We start from the raw sequence: 22,138 nt of genomic DNA on the forward strand, positions 1-22,138 counted from the left end.
AAAGTGTACCGAAAGAGGATAAAAACAAGATGTCCTCACTGTTACCTTCTAAAAGACAGGATTCTGTCTCCAGTCCCAAAATCCTGAAGTAATTCATAGAGATAAGGCCAATGACAAATCAAAGCCTGTCTGAAATTCTCCATGCTCGCCTGCTAGATGCTGACCGGGACAAACGATGGAGAACATTTCTTTCACATGTCTCAGCAATGCTTGCAAAAGAAAAACAGAAAGAGGTAGAGAGTTTCCAGAGAAGGCAAAACACTCGTAACCACTGGTAATATGTTTCTCATGGTGGTGCATTCATTGCAGTGAGGGAGGCAAATGCCTTTGGTTAGGCAGAGCTATTTATTCTGTCCCTGGAAATGCTTGGAAAAACAACAAAAGCATTCGGAACAAAGAGTAGCATGACCTGATGCCGCTGCCTGTTTTCCCCCGTCTGCGGTGACTATATCCTCCCTCAACATGGGGGCACTACTGGCACAGATCACACTCAAAAAAAGCCACACAATAGTCACACTCAGCTAAGGGAGAACTTTTCAACTCAAAAGCGGTGTGAGGAACTCAACCAAAACAAGGGACACTGCAAGAGTTGATCCTTAAAAGGCTCAATTTCATTGAGGGTAAGCTCATGGAAAGAAACAAAAACACTGCCAGTTCTGTTGTTTGGGTTTGCAGGTTGCGGTGCGCACAAATGCCCGCTCACATGTACTTGAACTGTGGTTTATACACACACACACCTGCCAGAGAACACACAGTGAACTCCGTCCTCTGGCTTGGGAGGGAGTCCAGGTTTTCAGACTGACAGGAAACAGATTCTAGTGGTCTGGATCTTAATGGAAATTTTTTTTATTAGGAATAACCCCTTGAGATGATCTTGTTTACAAGGGGGTCCTCAACAACAATGATAATGAGACAAAACATTAAACCAAAAGCAAAAATAACAACAAGATAATAAATGATACCAAATGTGGCAAACAAACAAACAAAAAAACAATAAATATCAAATAATAAGACACACAAAATCAGATCATACTCCAGTCAGAGCATGAAAATAAATCATCCATTCATAGATTATAGAGAAGCATTGTCAGTGATTGCATTAAGTAATAAAGTTATAAAACATAATTACAGAGGTCTTATTATGGACATGCACAACTGATCCTATAATAAGAAGAGAGGGCATTTTTGAACAAGTGGAAAGATGTTATGGATCGAATATTTACAGGTATATTATTCCAATCAGAGGGGGCTTTAAACATAAAGGCTTTCTTAGCTATTGACTTAGAGGCTGCAGGAACAGAAAAAAAGCCCCCAAGGAAGAGTGTCTTAATAGATAATTAGAGGAGAAAGGTACCATAAACAGTTTTAAATAGTGAGGGTAATCAAAATGTATGCATTTAAAAGTAAGCTGCAGTCAATGTCAATGTATTCTTATGATGGGAGAAGGCCAGTTATGTGATTAATACTTTGTTCATCACTCACAATGATGAGTTATGAAAGGACAGCCAAGAATAAATCTTTCTGAGCTCTTGATTTGCAGCCCACAGCGCTCTCCTTGTTTACTACGCTACAGGATTAGGGAGTTATTTAGAGCACACACACACACACACAGAAAAGTACCTACATGGATCCAGACACGTGGTCAACTCTAGGGAGGATAGTCTACACTGATACTCTTCTTTCGAGCAACTTTAGATGATGCTTTCTGCCTTATCTCAGCATTAAATTCAAACATAATTAAAATACAAATATGTCAAACTGTTTTGGAAAGAAGTGAAATAAAGGATACAAAATTAAGATGTTAATTTTAGTAAATCGCTCTGCTGTCAGACTAAAACATAGTCTGCTGTCAAAGATAATGAGATTGGTGACGATCTGACAGTGATTTGTACTCAAGCGTTTCTTACACTTACTTCTTATATTTCTATATGCTTGTATTTTGGGTTTCTAGTCCCAAAATACAAGCCCATTTTTGTGAGCCGCCACCTGTTGATTTGTCAGTATTTTGCATTTTTGCACTGAAGATTTTGAAATGAGAGAGAAGCAGACGTCCTTTTCTGGAACTTGGTAACTTGTCAGTGGAACTCCAACTCCTCCAGACTCCAAGAAATGTTTTCAAGGTTTCCTGGAGCAATTAATTAGTCAAAAAGTCAGCTGTCACATCTTTTTATGTGATTGTCACTTGTTTTCTTTTTTTTTCTTTCTTCTCCTTTTCCCTCCCTTTTCCATCTCTCCTGGCTTTTTTTTTTGCGTTATGTAACTCTCTTCCACGGAGGTATGTGGAGGTGTGCATATTTGTGTGTGTGCCTGTGCGTTCAACATTGTCACCGCTGGCAGATTTTCATATTGTCTGAAGCTTCCTGATGTAATCGGCCAAATCGTCGTGTGAAAAAAGAGCCTGGAAACAATGGCTGGGGGTCAGATGGGTCGTGGAAAACCGTTTGAAGAACAATGTTATCTGGAGACCTGGTAATAAAATCCCACTGGTGTGTTAAGATACGAGCCCTTTGAGAAAAGAGAGTCTTCCGCTGTCCCAGACTCACCTGTGCCGTCTATTAGGCGAATGGACCTGCTTGTCAGTCAAGTCTGAATGAACATTTTTATCCTCTCTGTCTATCAGACACCATAACTCCTGATGTTGACAGCTTATGGCAGTCTGTCTTGACAACAAGACAGGCTTTATTTTGGCTGTGTTGCAGCTGAATGTCAAAAGGGATCAAGACCTAGAAATATTAGTGAGGACAGATTGTGTCAGACAGTTTTTACACTAAAATCAAACAAATTGAAGGTTTGGAAGTCTGCTGTTTGTGTGTGTGTGTGTGTGTGTGTGTGTGTGTATGTGAACTTTAAAAGTGGGCTAGAATGGAAAAAAGGGGTCTTTTCATTGTCCAACTTTTCCAAGCTCTTGTGAAATACTTTTCCAGTTGAGATTTGTTTATACACTCGCTGACCAGAAATTACTTTTCTTGTGGGTCTGATTAAAAAGGACTTTGTTTAGTCTGTGCCAAAGATGTGTCAAAGATATCGCATAAAAGACAAAATATTAGCCTAATGATTTCTTTCATAACAACAGCACAGAAGCACGAGCTATATGAGCTGCTCTTAAAATGTTATCATTTGTTTGTCTGAAAGTCTAACACTGGGCTTGAAAGTGTGTGTGTGGGTGGAAAACAGAAGAAAAGAGAACATCAATATTATTCCACAGCTGCAGAGTGCACAGTACCTTGGAAAGGATCTTGAGTCTGTCATCCCACAAAGATGTGTAAGATGTTTGAGTCTTGATGTGTGCCAGCAAGAACACAGCGAATCCAGATTTCTTGCAGATTCATAACACATACTGTAGTGTGGGCTCTTCACATGGTGGAGCCTGTGGTCAGCCACAAAACTATATAAACAACATTGCAATATTACACACAGTAAGGTATGGATTGCTATTTGTAGTTTATGAAAAAGTAAAGCAAAACATGACAGTAATACGTGGATCTTTAGTTGTTACCAGTGTAGCTGTTTCTAACTGGCTAATACATCTAAAACTCCTGTTTTCTGTGCCTGGATCAAGACAACACCGAGGCCTGCAGCACTAGAACAGCTGCAAAAGCATCTCTGTTATCCCAAAGAAAAATCTACTTTAACCTTAGAAGAAACACAACATTCCTTGAGACAGTTTCTGCCAAACGAAAGTGCACTTAATGTTTGCCTTAGATAAAGGAGTGAAATAATAAGCTCAGTCTCTTCGGGGTTTATGCTTTGAAACTGCAGAATAGAAGTCCCTGGAAGTGTAAACACAGCAGGATTTCTGGGGCTCTTATGCAAGCTTGCTCTCACCCCTGGTTCTACATGACACTCTGGGAAATATCAAATTAAATGAGCTTGCTCGAAAAAAAAAATTGTAGGATAAATAAAGAGCTCTATTATTACTTTGTGGCTAATAGCAGCCACCCCCCTCGACAAAATACAAAGGATAGGGAACATGATGTTCCTCATCTTCATGGCTAAAGGTTTTTATAGTAGGCCTCCCAAGGTGCAAGTAGGATGAGACACTGTGTTAGACTTTGTGTTGGCAGTGACCCATCAAAAAAAACCTTCCCTTACATGCTATGTGTTAAAATGCAATATTGTGTAAAGCTGGATGTTTCTTGCTGCTTTTGACAGGACTGAATGAGTCAAACAAGCCCTTTCAAAACGGGTGGAGGCACAAGTGGATACTCATTATAACATAATTGCCTGTAGACGGCTAGACTGAGCGAAACCAGTCGATTACACAATGATAACTGACATGTTAAAGAAAAGGCCCATTATGCACAGAACACGCAAGTGTACATCAGTTTCCTATGTATTCAATGTTCTTTCGGGTAATTTCATTTTAGTTTGCCAAATAAATCTCTGGTTTCCCGTTTCAGGCACAAAGTTCAGCAGTGGAGCAGGTAATCAAAATAATTAATCTGTCACAGACTACTGTAGGTGCTTTTATAAAAACTTCTAATATGCAGTACAGTGGGAAAAACAAAACTCTTATTTCTCAGGGACTGCTGTAACTGCACAGCCTGTTCAATAGCACCACCAAGAGGAGCGCTAACAGAATGAAACACTACAGTTTCTGGAGCCACTACTATATGTACAGAGATATGAGTTTACTCAGTATCATTACAGCCTTGAGTGATTTATTGCACTATGTTAATGAGGTACTTTTCTTTTCCTCCACTATGTCAGGAAAGCAACATTCAGTACACAAACACACGTACTGCTGTAACAGCCTGTACACATATATACGAAACAAACAAAAACTAGAAGAGTGCACTTGGTAGAGTGCAGGTTTCCACCAGGTGTGTCTGTTGCCAAGTATAGTCTCAGTTTTCTTTAAGATGCATAGAGTAGTGTAATGGTATTGTAAGTGAGAGTCCTGCTGTGTTCACTTAAACTTAATACGGAAAAAATAAACGGTACAATAAGTCCAAACTTCTCTATATTTAATTAGAACATTTTGTTGTAACACACCACACATATTAAAACTTCTCCCTACCTACCTAAGAAGAGAAATTAAGAAACTAAGAAGAGAGAGAGAGAGATATCTCGCTCAATTGTCCCTCCCGGCTCCCTTACAGTCAAGATGACGGCAACGCTAACAAAAACTGGGATTTATTCATCTTGTATCGTGCTTAACTGTAGTAGACTATAACATATCAGTTATGGAGTTAATCTGCAGATACTCCGGTTCAAGATGAGACTAAACTTTTCTATGGATGTCGGCTTGTTAGCTACGACAAAGGCCGAAACGTGGCCTGCAACAGACTTGTTTTTAGCCTAGCCGATTGACAGAAATGACTTTTGCCGCAGTTATTGATCACTTGCGTCCCCCACCGGCCCGTTAAGAGGAGTGAGGAGTCAGCAGTCAATGGCGGTATAAAACATGTTATAAAATAGGTTTTTCAACAAGTGTGAATTACTGCAACCACGAGAGGTCCTTGAGCATACAGTCATAAATGTGCAAAAAAAAAAAATAAAAAAATTAGGCTGATGGGTCCAGTAGTCTGTGAGAGTCGCTGCGGACAGATACACGCACGACCAAACACACGATCAATAAAAAAAAAAACCTCTCCATGGATCCTTAACTATTTTAATGCCACACAATTTTTCATTCTCTATTTGAATAGATGACAAGAAGGTTGATGAACACATTAGATGAAAACAGGTTGCTTTTGGCACATCTGGAACATGAATCATCATATTAACTATGTATCAATCATCTTATATTGTGTTTCAGGTGACTTTTTTGGCATTATACAAAACTTTTGTGCCAAGTATGATCATCTAAAATAAGTGAAGGCCAAAATCCTGTCCCCAACTATGTTTAATATTGAGCTTTAAAAATGTAATGCATAATATTGAGATTTACCTAATAATGAACACCACTGTGTATGTGTATATATATATGTGTGTATATATATATATATATATATATATATATATATATATATATATATATATATATATATATATATATATATATATATATATATATATGTTACATATATGTCCAGCCCTGCAGATTTGTATATAAACATCATACTTTTTAATCAAACATCTCCTATTTTGGAAAATAAATTCCATGACAGAAACAAAAAAAAAAATCCAAAAACAAAAGTTAAACCAGCTCTTTCCACTTTATTGACACCGAGATGCACAATCAATGTTGGTGCTTCACAATTTTAGAGGAATTCTCTATGAGCAAGTCTTCTGTACGCCTTTCGTACTCCCTTCTAAATGTCACATTTAACATTTTAAACAACAAGTGAAACCAGCATATGGAACAACAAAAATATGAAAGACTGATACTGTCAAATCATTTTTAGTATGTTGGATTATTAGAGAACATCCACCTTTACATCCATCTACAGATTCCCCTTCATTCTATCCATGTATATCCATAAGAAACAGATCAATAAACACAAAGAGCATCTATGGCAATGTTAGAGCACAACACAGGATTAAACAGTCAGTTCATCTTAATTTCCAAAGAACTGTTTAACTGTATTCCCTTTGGACCTTTACAGCTCTGTGTGCGAGGTCAGTATGCAGTCTAATAGCAGTGTCTGCATGTGCAGTGCGTTTCTGAAACCGAACAGATGAACTGAACTGCGCACGAAGATGTCGATTGAATAACAATGCCGATACAGAGAGAAAGAGACGACCTGGATACAACAATGTGGAGAAGATATAAAGAAAGTTAAATACAATGTTTGCTCCTGTGTGTAACTTAAGCCACTTTACTCTGAATAAGCATCTGTCAACATGTAAGTAGATCTAATTTATAATGATCTGCAGTGCAACACTCCCACAAATGAAAAAAAATGCAGGTTTTTATAAAAGGACAAATTTGCATAAATAATATTAAACTAAATAAAACACAGGTAAAACAAAAAGACTTCACTAAGACGAGACATATAACAGATTACAGATAATGCTATTTTTCTGAGGAATGAATAGTAATTTCTGAGTAGATGTTCCAGATTTAGATACTGATTCTTAAAATGGTGAGAAGTTTAAAACAAAATGGCATTTTTACAGAGGTCAACAACAACAACAACAAAAAAATCACTATTCATCACCACACTGATTCTCAAGAGATAAGTGACTTTAATAGAAGAAGAAGAAGAGTAATCAGATCTCAGTCTTCAAACCTCCCATCCAGGATGCTTTCAAATGTGAAAGGGAGGAACTTGAAGCCCTGGCCCGAGTAAAACTTGTTTTGGAACTCAACCCTGTAAAGGAAATAAAAGATGCAATCAACAAACAATGATCAGGACGCCTCTTTCACAACAACACAGACACATACTGTGATGACAGGCAGGCTTGGGTAATGCTGAGCGGAGCAGTTGCGGCTGGCTGATGATGACCTCTGCTCTCTATTTCACAGTCTTCCTCTGTAACAGAGTCCACCTGCACCCGCTCATGTCTACATCCCCTGCTCCTGGAACTGGTCCTGGGACCCAGACATCTAAGCCTCTTCCCTTCTGGTAAATGATCAGGCTCTATTTTTAAAAAAGGCCAATGCTAAGTGACAGCCGGATGACCTTTTAACTGAGGAGTCGCAAATACTCGCCATTCCATCAGTCTGTCTGGTGTAGGAAAGTAGACGAGGGGGGGAGATTCTCGTTTTAAAAAATTACTGTACATCACTTCTTCTTTCAAAAACGCTCCGACGTACGTCCTCTGTGTCTTGGGCTGATCAGAGTTAAAAGAAAATTCAAAATGCATACCAGCAGTCTTGTCTGTACTGATTATCCTAGAATTTCACAGGCTACATTTGTTTTAATTTCAGAGATATATTTTTATTCTTTTTAAAATACAAACACCAACTCGGGACATTTTTCTACATATATCAGAAAACTTTTTCTTTCTGATGCAATCACTGGAAATTTTATGATTGTTGTTTTTATTATTCGCTTCTCCGTGTTCAAAATTGATTGTCCCCGAAGGCCGTTTAGTGAGAGTTGACTCACCGAGTGTTCTTGTGCAAAAAGGACAGTTTACAGAGGAGACCCGACTACAACGTAGGCGTGCTCTGTAAATGTGCCAGTGGATTATAAAACCAGGATGACATTCAGCACAGCCAGACAAAGACACTAATGAGGAGACAACAAAGGCGTGTCCGTGCCATTCCACAGACTGTTCTGCACACCACGCACACACGCGGCATTAAATGGAAAGCACAACGCTGACAAGAGCCAGACATGTTCCAGGCTACGAGCCAGGAAAGAGAGCGGGAGATGGGAAGCCACAATCTGTTAACTTCTAATTGGGACACACCCAGGTTGACTTGCACATACACCCTTGCTCTGACTGATAACGGCGTTGCAGTGACCCCTAATAGACACAAAAATTTGAACTTTTCAATAAAACACTGGAAGTACTTTTAAACATTTTTATTCTGGGCTGCATGCCTAGAATATATGCAAATTGATTTTTAGACTGTTTATTATTATTAGTTTATAATATTTTCAGTATAGTAGGTCTTTTACTACAAACACTGATAATATCTGATGCCATGTTTGTTAAAAAAAGACAAATTCCTCTCCCTGACACCCTTTTTACACTCCCGACTTGTGTTCAAACGGACCAATTTTTTAATTTTATTTGTTTACTTTTCCCTAAATAAATGTCAGCAACACTTGATCTACAACTTCAGGACAAACTGTGACACTTATTCATTTGCCCCCTTTTAAATGCAAGAAGCTGGTCCTGGTTCTTTGCCCTGAAAGACAGACTGATATGTTGACCTGCTGTATTAAATTACTCACAGACTGTTTGTGTGCAACCTGAGATGGTCCACTGAAAACCAGTGAGGTCGGAGAAAAGCTCTAACCTGCAGATGGAGCTATAGCACTGTAGTTTACAGTGCTTGTAGTCATTTGGCATTCCCTGACTACTTCTTTTAAAATAGCAAATTCGATGTATGGGAACTAGGTTAGTGTTAATAATTATGTTATTATGTCTTATATGTTCTTTATAATGTAATTCAATCACATTATCCAATCAACACCCCTTTCAAACCAATAAAAACTGAATATTATAGTGCCATGTGCATTATGTTGTACATGTGTTGATGTAGTTCACCCCTCTGTATACACACAAAAATGTAGACACCTGTGATACCATTGCTTGTATCTTAAGTAGCAAAACTAAAACAGCCTTCATCAGTCAGACTTAAGATGTTTCTGTATGTGGTATGCTGCACTTCCTTTTTCGTAAGTATTGGTTTTGTGCATCTGCCTGCACGCGTGTCTATGACAGGTAATACGCGAGAGTGTGGCCGATGTTAATATCGAGGTGACAAAGACAGGAAGCGACACATACTAAAACAAATGCCACAAAACGAACACATTACTCAACTTACCAGTGCAGTCGCAACGCGTGCAGGAAGGCTGACAGACCTTCCATAATGAGAAGAATTGCCACTGTGAGAACAGCGAAGAAGAAAAAGACTATGGACAGGAGGAAGAACCCTCCGAGGCTGCTTGTGGAAAGGCCGATGTGCATCACCATGGACCACAGCACCTCTGACAACTCTGTGCATAGAACGGAGGAAGCACACAGATTTTACTGCAGTGATGAGGAAGGTGTCCGTTCGTCTTAATAAACGTGTCCATATTTATACTTAATTTATGCTCAAACCTTGGGGATAAAGGGAGGAAAAAATGCATTGTATAACTTACGTGCATGAGCCAGACTGAGGGCCCAAAGCCTCAGATAGGAAGCAGTGTTGGAGATACAACCCAGGCAGTACTCTATGGTGTGGATCGCCTGGTGCACTGCCACATCTGAAAAGTTAAACTGTGGGACAGAGACATGACATTGAAATGTAACTGCGTGTCAATGTGGAACTCACAACAACTCTACGACAGGTCCTGAAGTCCACATAGGAGGAGTCTGGTTCATTGTGTGTGCATGATCATTCAGGTAATTAAAAAGGAAAGCCATTTGTAGAGCAGCACACCCTCAAGATTAGAAGAGGCATTGTTGTCTTAGGACGCTGTGAACCCATAAAAATCAGTTGTGCTGCTGATGCCTCATGCACATCACTGCAACTGTAAGGAAGCACTGGCCAACAAGATGCTGCGCCCCCTGCTTGAGGAATCCCTGCAACCCATGTTTCAAAAAGACACCGACCACACACACACACACACACAGACTAACACATACATACGCACAACACAGACACGACTAAGAGCAGCAGGAATAGGTTGACAGCATCCACAGTCAACAAAGCTGAGGGGCGGAAAGAGAAAGGATTGCTAAGACATGCACAGGGAGGGATAGATTGCAGGGTGGAGGTGCAGTATGATCTCCTGTCCTACCTCTTCCTCCTCGCGGGCCTTGAAAGCAGGTGACAAAAGGCAACGCTTGGTTATTGACAACACACACACACATATATAGATGGACAGACAGACATCAGTAAACAGGAAAAGTAATGAAAGAAATCAGTTACTTGCTTAAAAAAGGAAAAAAAGATGAACATTAGATGATGACAACAGTCAAGACATTTCAGAATTCAATTGGGGGATTTAATCAGTTTAATGTAAAACAACTCAGCTTCTGCTTCCTGGTTGTATATGAAAAAAACAAAAACATGACTAGTTTGAAGTTCACAAGAAGTGAAACAAGGAACTGCACACAAAAGTGGATGGTATATGAAGCACAGAACTGTGCTACAAAGTAAACAGGTAAATGATGTTTCTTAATTTAATCTCTTAATAGCATTTATAATAATCTAAGGGTGGAATAATAATTTAGAAATTTAAGACACATTGGAAGACTTGTAAATCCTTTGTACCAGACCAGACCTTCATACATAATTGATGTGTGTCAGCGGCACAGGAGGAGTGGAAACATACAGGTATTGGTTTCTCTTTACAACTGTGTCTAAATGACTAAATTATTAAAAAGATGTGAGTAGATCATATAACCCGTTTTCCCTTCTCCTCTCTCACCAAACCGCTGGCCTGCCGTTACTGTAGCTTTGTAAGTAATGGGAATAAAACACAGTCAGGTAGAGGACAACGTTGTTGACGTGGACGTGTCTCTTTTACCTCAGGCTCCTCCTCAGAGTGCTGCGAGAGCTGGTCATGCTGGATGATTTCCGCCTCATCCTCAGTGGGTCCGTTGCCCACCCTAATCCCTCCAAAGTTTGCTGTGCCCTGTCAAAAAAGATGGGTTAAAATAACAAAATCACTGGAATTAATAATCACTTATTGTGTTTATAGCTACAGTACAATTATTGATGGCACTTGCAGGTCTGCTTTATCTTACCAGGTTTTTCCGCCACAAATACTGTCTCCGCAGAACCAGAGTTTTCACTATTAACATACAAGGAACACATGCCAAGGCGATGACCACCAAGAGTGATTGTAAGCCCATCTACATATTCGGGGGAGAAGAACAAGACAAGGAAAAAAAAAAAACACAATAAAAGGACAATTAGCTTGCAGAGGTTCATTTAGGGACAAAGAGATGACATGTAGAACTAAAATGTGTATCTGACCTGTCCTCTGTAGAGAGGTTTGTTACTGGGGTCATTGTAGTTGAAGAGGAACATGTTGATGAAGGCAATGAGGAGACTAGGCGCATCCTTAGAGGTGCGTGCATCGTATGACACCCACTTATAGAAGATTAGAAGGACTAGGTAGCCAAACAGACTGGACATGAAGATAATCTCTGGGATAAATCCCAAATAGATATTTAGTGGCTTCTTGAAATACCTGATGAGAAACACAAACAGCCAATTTGTCACAATCACATACAAATTCAAAGAGAAAGAAATACAACGAGAAGTGTGGCGGCATAAATAGAGATGAAAAAAAATCTCACAAGTGGTTGAAGAGACTGAGAGTGACTCCAAACAACATGTGGATGACTCCCAGGATAACAGACATCTTCATCTTGAAGGAGTTCAGGAATGTCAGCTTGTTGGTGGCAATGTTCCATATCTAAGAGACAATATGGTCAAAAACGGTTGCAAAAATCTGATATTTTTAACATTACACTTTGATAATTAATGTTTAAGTGCAAGTTTATGTTACCACTGCTACTATTCATTGATAGATTTTTAGCAATGAGTCATTATTGATCATTTATTTTCAACAGACATATAATAATTTGCCAGACACAGCTTGAAAGAATGTTATCATTAGCAACTAAGCAAATTTTTACTTGTCAGAATTATGAGACCACAGATGTGAAAGAAAAGTAATCACCGGATCAATGCCAATAGGATATGGCCCATTGAAAACTCCATCTATTGCTGGGTCCAACTGCAAAATTTTATTCCCCTCGAGTGTTTCGAACCTGAACAGGAAGAGAACACAGATCACTTTTCAGACTTGAGTTACTACAGCAGTCATAGGGTTAAAGCTCCAGTCAGTCAGTGATTACCAAAGACACTTACGTCCAGTTGCCTCCCACTCGAGCATCAAACATCGGCCTGACGCTCCAGCCGGAGCCGAACAGATTGAGGGACTTGGAGAAACAGTCGTTGTAAATGATGCCCGTATAGACTGAGAAGATTCCCATCAGCAGGATTATGTAGCGCCCTGCAAACACCATGCTGAACATCTGTCGCAAAACATTAAAAATTACATTAAAATCTCAAGTATAAACTAAATCCATGGCAGCAAGTCATGTGTAACTTAGGGGCTGGTATGTGTCACATGTAGGGAATGTCTAGGGCTGGTGAGATGGTCATGATGGGATCCGTACCTCGTTATCGTTCTTCTGGGCCATCAGCCTGCTCTCTCTCAGCACAAGGTATAGAGCAGCGCAGGTCATGAGCATCCCGTGGCCCAGGTCACCAAACATAACCGCAAATAGGAAGGGGAAGGTGATGATGGTGTATGGAGCTGGAGACAAGGAGGCAGGCATCATATGAGGGGAGTGTGGTGAGGCAGGGGAAACGACACATGCGTGAAACAACGTCATGATACACAGCATGTCTCAACATGGTGATAATGAATGATGACACAGATGCTGAAGCAAAGCCTCAGCTGGGTAGATAGATGTTTTTAGGAAAGAAGTTCAGTTGGCTTTGAAGATAAAGGTCAAAACTGATGGTCTAGGTAAGATAGACTCAGGTCAGACTTTTAGGGTAGTACAAAAAAATAAGGGTGTGACACATGTTTACCTGGATTAATCTCACGGTAGCTGCCGATCCCATAAGCATCCACAATGTTTTGAAAGCCTGAGGTGAACTTGTTTGTCTTGTTATAGGTGGGTGGGGTCTGCTTGGTCTGCATTCTATTGAGAATGGAAGGCACAGTGGAGCCGCTCTTCTCCTGAAGTGCACACAAGATTATGCCACAAATTTATTTACTTTCACTGAAAGTTGAAACTCTTTCTAACTGAGAAGACATGAGAGGTATCTGCTGCTTTCTCAGTAAATCTGATGCCCACCACTGCTCTGAGCTGTGTGTGAAGTGTGTGCACCTGGCTAGCTTAACTTGTAAATGGTGTCATACATCCTCAACTACCCCCCTTTTTACACCCACAGTAGCCTGTTTTGTTTTTTTCAAATGTTTATACAACTTTTCGAACAACTGTTTACTTCTTATCTGGAAGAACTTGCAAGTGGTGTCTGCCCCCGCCATAACTTATTAGCTCCTCCAATTCATGTAGACACAAGTAAATAAATATAATTTAAGTTGTGGAGAATATATACTGACCTTAAGTACAAACAAAAGCTTAAGTATGCTGCTGGCTGAACATCCTGTTTACACTGACCTAGTTAGTTTCAAACTGGTTCTGCTACATTCAACATATAACGAGGTAAACTTGAACCAAAGTCCACTTTCTAAAAATAAAAGATGTGTGTCTGTGTCTTTGAGATGTGAAGTAAACCCACTAAATGTTGGATAGTTTCCATTAAACATATAGTGCTTGGTGTTCAGTTACTCACCGTCCCCCTTCGCAGGGCAAACTGGATGGAGTCCAGGTCAGAGACAGGACACCACACCTCGGCGATCAGACACTTCTGAGTGACATCAATGTTGCAGAGGTTTAGGGTGTGGTAGATGGCCTTCATCTTCCTCACCTTGATGAACCACACTCTGACTGTCTTGGCTGCAGCCTGCAGGACCCTCTGCCTATGATCCTCTGTCTGGTTCAGCACCTTTAGGGGCAGACAAGAGTAGAGGTGGTCAAATCCCTCCAAGGTAAACTGATTAACCTAATCATCACAGCAACAGTCCCTGAGCTGAAAGGTTACACCACAAATGCTCCATGTGACTGTCAACACAGTTTCAGTTCATTTTGCTCCTTGTCATCTGTGACAGTGGTATTTGGCAGCTTGACATATTTTGTTTCTGCAGTAGAGACAATGGAAGATGCTTTGGACTCGCTTTCACTTGTAATTAATCTATATCCTCTGCGGCAGAAAAACACATTACACAAGCCTTCAGAAACTCCTGCAGGTTAAATTGGACTGACAAAACACTTTTAGGGCTGACTGACTAACACACTCAGTATAAAGACTTTAAGACACTCGCCAGCCTTGCAACATTAATGCTACAAACAACCCATAATGCAACCCTCCGTGTAGAAGTCATTTTATACCAGTACTTTATCTATTGAAAAAGAATATCTGACGTTGTGGACATGTAATTGTCTAGCCGTTGACGGACTGTGTGTGCAAAACCTATAGACCGACATGCATAACTGGTCAGAAATATTCTAGGCGGTTCACTGATTAACGGTTAACTATTGACATCCCTAGTCAATACCCACCCACCCACTTTGGATCACCCTGTGCTTTCCTAGAACTATAAGCGACAAAATGTAGATCCATTTCTTAAAATAGGAAATGACAAATTTACAATGTCCAGTGTATAGTAATCATCACCCAAAATGATATTGAAAAAGGTATGAAAGAAATCAGCATGTTCAAATTACATGTATTATAAATCATATCAAAATTACTTCACAGCCACGTGAATGATAATGGATCAGAAGACTCATAATGTCATAACGGGACACTAAAAACAGCAACATTTAATCAGACATACATTTATATTCATAGAGGGTTTAAATTTACTGGCGTGATCAGTTGAGTCATATATGGAAGGGAGCGGGCTGTCTAATCCATTAGGTTCTCCCATAAGAGATATAGGATAGTCTCAAGTGTGCTGCTGTATGACTCACATTTAAAGCCAACTCCCATGATCAGCAAATAGCAGGATATATAAGCTCTATGCTGTCTGCCTATAGAAAAACTCTTGCCTGCTGTTGAGAGGCTTAATGGTCCACATGCAGCTGATTGCTACTCAAATAGCTTGACATTCTTCCTCATCCATGCCATCCAGCTCTCATGCCCACGTAGCAACAAACATATATACAGCTGTGAGAGGACATCAATCGAATTGTCGGACAGGATGCATGCCATGAATGAAGTATCTGTCTTGTGCTGTAACTGTCAATGATCCTCCAATATTTGAGCACATCTATCTTGAACAAAAGGTGAAGTAGTATGTGAAAGACTCACATAGCAGTATAGCAAAGTTGAGCTCTCTGATATGCAAGTCTGTGCGACATGATGTAATACACTCCTGTGAACAGGTGTATCGTTACATGATAAAGATACAGGAGGGTTCTCGTTTGCAAAAGAAACAAAAGGAAAGGAGGATTCCCTGGGGCCTCTCTACCTTGCACTAGATAACAAGTCACTGAGGAATAATGCAACATGGCAGACACAATGACAACAGTGTAGTTTCTCTGTACAAAGATCCAATAGCATTTCAACTTATCTCCCTATCCTACATCATGGGTCACTTACAGTACAGTTATGATTGCAGACCACCTTTTGTGACATCTTTTAAGTATCCTTCTCCCTCCCATCTTTGAATTAGATCAGTGGCCAATGTATGTAACATTTTCTATGAGCTGAAAGGAACTTAGATCTCTACTGCTTACAAAATATCTTATACTTGGAGGCAATGTTGGAAGCTGAGAATAAATTGTATAGAACAGATGTGTAACCGTCCTTTAACTGACCTAATGACTTATGAAAATTTCTTTACCAACACTTTCCAATGAAAAGAAATTTGCTGACCAGGCAGACACAAAAAGGGGAACTAGCTGGTGTGAGCCAGTGTTAATGAGTCAACCGAATGTGGGTGCTTTCTCTGTCAACGTATTTACCATTTGTAGGTCATCAATGCGAGCATTCACCCCTGCTAGCATCTCTTTCCTCTCCTGAGGTGTTTCTGGACACGGGTACAACGTTGCTCTGAACCTGAGGACAGATGAAGAAACACAGATAAGTATCTGTTGGCCAAAAACACATCAGAAATCATACAAATATTGCCCAGTCACTTACCCCTCACAGATCTTCTTGACTCTGTTCTTAAGCTGGTCTCCTTGGAAGAAAATGATGAAGACAGACTTGTGGACCTGGTCCCCCTGTGGAAACATTATACAGTCAAGACTTTGGTCAGTATAGTTCTGTACTCCACTTGTTCTAAGTGTTAAACAATTAGTTTAAAAGTTTTTTTTAGAGACCACTGATTATAAGTTGGGTTTACAGTACTGACCGTGGCAGGGTCCTCCAGAGGATCTTCAATGTCTGCCTGCCTCAGGAACACATTTCCTCTGCAAACTCTCCACAGCATCCTCTCAAACGTGGGGATACGTTCCCTTCCAATAACTCCAGCCACAAATCTATAACAGAGGGACAAATTCTGTAACTGTTGGTGACGAAACATCTTAAGAAATGCCTTTGAGAACTTGATGACAAACAAAAATTAGGAACTACAATGTCACAATTGTCACTCATAGCCTCAACAACATAACAATTACTATGTAAAGCCTTGGTCATTTTTTCTACCTGAACAACTGGGATGGTCTTTATGTGAACGCTAAGCAACTTCAATCTTCACCCAATAAAATATCATATGAAATACAAAAAAACTTTATAAAAAATGTACATTCCATAATGTTTAAAGACAGCTTAGATTATCTTCATGTAATTAGTCAACAACACAAATTTGCTGTATATTGTCTGTCTAATAATGAATGACATTATTCTTTGGTTCTGTCTTAAAGAAGAGCTGATCATGGTGATAACATGAAGTGAAATATCTACACTAGTAGGATTTACACTTGTGAATGTGGATTCTGAAAGGATTTCCGTTTCAGATGACCTCTGTTGCCTGACTAAGCTGGGCAGCCTGAGCTGGTGTGTGGGAGGTGATTGGCTAGTTGTAACACTCCGGTTTCAGACACAGATGGCTGAAGTGCACAGAATGGAAATCTACAAGAAAGGCTTAATCCTTTTAAATTAGGGACAACCACAAAAAACAGACTCACCCCAGTCTGAGAGGAGCCCCTCGATTAACCTCATTGGGGTCCAGAAGGGTGGATGACTCCTCCAATAAACTGGGGTCCTCCATCTGCATGAGAGTCATTTTACAAATCATCAGCTACAATAGCAACATAATCATTCATTGCCACTAAATTACCAGACACGCATACTTGTAAACATTGCTGTTATTTACATGAATGTGACAGTTGGACAGAAGACAAAAAGAGCAACGGCCAGGGATTGTTTCCAACATAGACAGTGACTTTCACTAGTTAATGACTGACCAGCTACATGTTCTGCTAAATAATTCACCTCAATCAAAACTCATAACAACTTGTTAAAGATGACTAAACATCGGAAGTCAACCCAGTTTTGCTTGTGAAGGCAATGAAGTGGAATTGATGTTGGGCAAAGGTCGACAGGCAAGGAATTTGCTCTGGCAGATGAACAGTGTGTGCACAACTGACTCTGTGCAAAGTATTATACAGCAGTAACATCACAGCATATTGACTAATGTGAATAGCTGGTGTAAATGTGCCAAGGCCATGTGAGCAACTATAAACGGTCACGAGTGGAAACACCTTTTGCCAAATCAAGCTGCAATAAGCACTCCTTTGTGTATGTGTGTGTGTGTTTGTGTGTGTGTAAAATCCACACAGAAAGCTTTTCAGCAGAGTCTGTATAACACCACTACACTGAGTCTAGACTGAAACGTTTTATCTTGCCCACATCACAATAAATATATTAATGAATTAGATGGTCTATCAATAAATATTAGTATTATATAGTTCATTTGCCCCTCAAACTGTATTTAGTGGTTTCAGATGTCACAACCATAGACATTAACAGTTACAGTCCCACTTCTCTTTAAGGTCCCTGCAATACTAGTTAAATGAAAAACCTAAGCACATTGTTTTGCAAGGCCTGCGTGCACAATCAAGCTGACCTCATCAAAAAACTGTTGCGTGCGGCGCAGTATGTGCTTGAGCTCAGTCAGTTCCAGGAAGTTCTTCTTTAGGGCTTCTTGGTTGGTGTTTATTTCTTTCAGCTCATTCTCAAGCTTCTCAAATGTGGCCTGCAGGGAGACAAACAGAGCGGTCAGCTCAGGGAAGCAGCAAATAATAGAGCTCACTTTTAATCTTTAAGAGAGAGAAGTCACCTCCAAGTCGATCATGTCCCTTGGGAAAGGGACTTCAGGGTTCTCTCCTGTGTCAACTATCGGGATGTTGGCCTTCTTAATCTCTTTCTCCACAAACCCTGCGAGAGATAAGGAATAGTTTTATTTTCATGTAACTAGTGTACAACTACTTCCAGCCCTGGCAAGAAATATCTAAGCTCACTTACTTAGTTTGCGATCCATCTCTTCACATCGTCGTACTTCATTGACAAACTTTCGTTGGAACACATTCACATCAGGATTTAACTGCATGAAAAAAACAAAACAAAACAAGAAACATGGGTTAAGCAACAGAACGTAGACTGTCATGCTTGCAGGGACATTACATGAAAAATTACAAGAATTGTGCATCAATAACCAGAATGGATACCAAACCAAGTACATGCACTTAGATCAGCAAACTAAGATGCTGCGATATCAATAATTTAACTATGAGCTCAAATTCTGCATAGCCACATATCAATTACCATCATTCTTAAGAGTCTGTGAATAAACCTTTTGCGATAAGTGTGAATAAAGCTCTTTTCTATATCATTGTTTGTAATCTTTTATTTGTTTTTAATTGGTGGAGGATGTCAGTGTATAGCGTGATCACATGAATAAGATACCACTGTTGAAGCAAAGACCTTCTCTGTTAAAGCCCATCCTGTATTCTAGCAGAACGCTTCCCTCAGGGATTGTCAGGAATGGGCTTTCTCATGCGTGGAATGAGGGATCAGCTGTGAGCACATGATTAACATGATGCAGAAGGCATGCACTTTCTCAGCAGATGACAATGACCTACAGGTACCCCTCTTAGATAGCAAGTCTGAGATGGTAGAAAACAGTAAACCTAAAGAAGTCTGTAGATATTAAAGCAATCATGATTCAGAGGATAACGGGATGGGACAGAAGTTGACTTACATCACGGAACTGCACCATCCCAATCTCTCCCAGCTCACTGACGCAACAGTAGGCAGCTTCTGACTGGAGGAAGAGCTGGGCCAGCGTCATCTCTTCACTTCGGAAGAGTTCCCCCATGTTGTTGGAGGATGTCAGCACCCCTAAATCAACCAGAACCTCTAGAAGCGAAACATCGATATTGTCCATTAGTAACACACAACCTTGATTATCACTTTTAGTGAAGGCACACTACATACTGTATATCAGTGTACGTTCTATTAACATATGAAGGATCAAAGAAGTTCTACATTCAACACTTTTCTCTGCATGGCGCACTACAGTTATGGTCACTAATGAGGGAGTCCTTCCTCAGTTGTGCGCTAGTTTCGCACATGTGTGAGAAGTTGGCATGTGACAAAAAGAGAAAAGAAAAAAAATATCAGGTTGTCCCCATGCTGATCCCATGATCAGTGCAGGAATGTAGTTACGCTGAAAGAGAGTTTGCTGTGTAATTGCAATATAACTAGAGGACTTTTAAATGGACTCAATTTCTACTGTGGATGGAAAGCACAGGTTAAAAGCCAATGCAGTTAGTCTGCAGTTTCTGTAATTGCTATCATTTAAAACCAAAAAGGTGAAGATTTTCTCAGAATACTTAAAAGCTAAGCAGCATAACCTCCCACTGTAAAACGACTACACAAGGCTTATCTGTGGATTATGAGGTAGCATGTGACCTGTAGCTCTAGTAAGCCTCAATACTCTCACTGCATCAATCCAGAGTGCACATTTACAGATGTAACACAACAAAACAGGTTTCTCTGACAAAACTACCCAGTGTGAACACGTATTTATCAAATGGATTAGCTAACATGTCAAACAGTAACGTTGGCTACGGTAACTAGCTTAGCGACGTTCCCTGACAGCTATAGCTTCACCTGTCAAAACTGGAGATGTCATACCAATAAACCAAACTGACAAGCAATTATTATAGCTATATGGCCATTGATCCAACAAATCTATTAACATCGCTTAATGCAATAACGTAGACATAGCTATTAAGCTAAAAAAAAATTTACGTTAGCAAAACAATATTGGTTGACGGTGCTAACTAGTCAGAGGAGCAAACGTTAGAGTTTAACATTAGGAGCAAAATATAAAACAGGATATTAACTGTAGTGATGTTGATATTAACTTTTTCTGACATCAAGTAGTTGGTTAGCTAACTCAGATATCAGTGAAACTACCGTTAGCCCTCTTTGCAATTTAGCGATAAAGTGTGGCTAACAGCACAGCTAACGTAACTTAGCGCACCTGTTGTTCGATACTTAACTGACACCACAATAATAAAATAAACATTACAGTAGTTTAAACCATTTCTCATTTCAATGTATCTTATCCGTAAGTAATAGTTTTCACTCACTATTTAGGTGGAGAGTCCTTCCTCCCTTTCCTCTTTCCTTTCCTTCGTAGTTTCCTCTGTGCTGTTTATTGTGGACTCGGCTGCTTGAAGCAGCCAACTCGACTCCCTACCGACCTTTCAAAGCGGAAGTATCGCGTCAAACTGTGAGATTCGCTATCAGTGTCACAGCCAATCAGAGGCGGAGTAGGGGCGGGTCTTCGCAGAATTGTTGTCAGAGTGTTCAGCGCTCCCTACTGGTCACACTGCTTAACTACAATCCTCTCTAACAAAGATTTTATTTTATTCAAGTATTTATAAGATTGAGTTTCTTTTTCACATTAGTTTCTTTGAGAAGAGAGAAAGAAAGAAAGAAAAAAAGAATTGTAAATGAGTCAGACACCCCCCCCCCAAACAAACAAACAAACAAATAAACAAATTATCTCATAAAATTCATACATACAATATAAAAAGATGGACAGAATAGTATAGTACACATTCACCAGTAACACAATTTGTAACACATGGCAGTTAGCAAGGATAGGCACACAGTTTATCCACACATTTGGTAAGGCAGGGCAAGGCAATTTTATTTGTATGTACTGCTGCAACTGTCCATTATTTGCTTGATTAACCGATTAGTTGTTTGGTCTATAGAATGTCAGAAAATGCAGTGTGTAGAATTTAGTGGCATCTAGTGGAACGGACATGGCAGAAATGGAATATAATATATATAAGTACGTTTTAATTAGTATATAATCACATGAAAATAAGAATCGTTGTGTTTTTGTTATCTCAGAATGAGCCCTTTATATCTACATAGGGAGACTTCTTACAGGGGTGTTTGGAATGCATTGCAAGGTCCATGGATTTATATTGTCTTCAAAAACACTGGTAAACGTGAATATCTTTGATACTTCTAGGGTAAGAAATAATAATCAGTATAATTATCTGTATTATTTCCATTTATGAATGTAGAGCTGAAAACTTTAACAGCGACCACTTGAAAATAATGAGAATGATAAATTCCTGACTATTTTTCTCCATGAATTGTCGCTGACCTGATACGATGTTGCGTTGCAGTTCCTCATTGTGGCCACTTGAGGGCGGTAATGATTCTGAATCAAGCGGGCAGCTCAGGTCTGAAAATTGAAGCCAATGCGGAAGTGACTTAAACCTGCATTCTCTCTAATGGCCAGCAGGGGGCGACTGCCTGATTTATTACGTCAGTAAACAGTTTCCTAATGAGTTTATGGTCTCAATCGCTTGTTTCTAGTCCTCTTCAATACAGCTGCTGTTCATTTTGTAAATTATGGCGCCATTTAGAGTAAAATAAACA

General features: G+C 39.7%; 1 protein-coding gene across 2 annotated transcripts; it reads right to left on the minus strand.

The window, feature by feature from the left end:
- Positions 1–6,142: 6,142 nt before the first annotated feature.
- On the minus strand, positions 6,143–20,955 carry atp6v0a1a (ATPase H+ transporting V0 subunit a1a). Of its 2 annotated transcripts, XM_044331020.1 has the most exons (21): positions 20,824–20,955; positions 19,425–19,582; positions 18,689–18,767; positions 18,504–18,601; positions 18,291–18,419; positions 17,350–17,432; positions 16,575–16,701; positions 16,361–16,443; positions 16,183–16,276; positions 13,946–14,158; positions 13,175–13,325; positions 12,754–12,893; positions 12,443–12,609; positions 12,252–12,342; positions 11,866–11,984; positions 11,540–11,756; positions 11,308–11,415; positions 11,088–11,195; positions 9,714–9,831; positions 9,395–9,566; positions 6,143–7,259 (listed from the first exon to the last, which is right to left on the minus strand). In XM_044331020.1, the coding sequence occupies exons 2-21, from the start codon at positions 19,539–19,541 to the stop codon at positions 7,166–7,168; spliced, it is 2,508 nt and encodes an 835-aa protein (XP_044186955.1). In that variant the 5' UTR covers positions 19,542–19,582; positions 20,824–20,955; the 3' UTR covers positions 6,143–7,165. The 2 variants fall into 2 exon arrangements, with proteins under 2 accessions (XP_044186955.1, XP_044186956.1); XM_044331021.1 differs by lacking the exons at positions 18,291–18,419; positions 18,504–18,601; positions 18,689–18,767; positions 19,425–19,582; positions 20,824–20,955 and adding an exon at positions 17,657–17,662.
- Between the last annotated feature and the right edge of the window lie 1,183 nt (positions 20,956–22,138).

Source organism: Thunnus albacares, chromosome 17 (assembly GCF_914725855.1).
Source record: "Thunnus albacares chromosome 17, fThuAlb1.1, whole genome shotgun sequence".
In the NCBI taxonomy this organism is placed as follows: Eukaryota; Metazoa; Chordata; class Actinopteri; order Scombriformes; family Scombridae; genus Thunnus; species Thunnus albacares.

Coding starts and splice junctions, on each gene's coding strand:
- atp6v0a1a (XM_044331020.1), bottom strand. CDS start 19,541: ATGGGGGAACTCTTCCGAAGTGAAGAGATGACGCTGGCCCAGCTCTTC. Junction 9,567..9,713: donor CCTCAGTCTGGCTCATGCAC/GTAAGTTATACA, acceptor TTCTATGCACAG/AGTTGTCAGAGGTGCTGTGG. Junction 7,260..9,394: donor CACGCGTTGCGACTGCACTG/GTAAGTTGAGTA, acceptor TTTCCTTTACAG/GGTTGAGTTCCAAAACAAGT.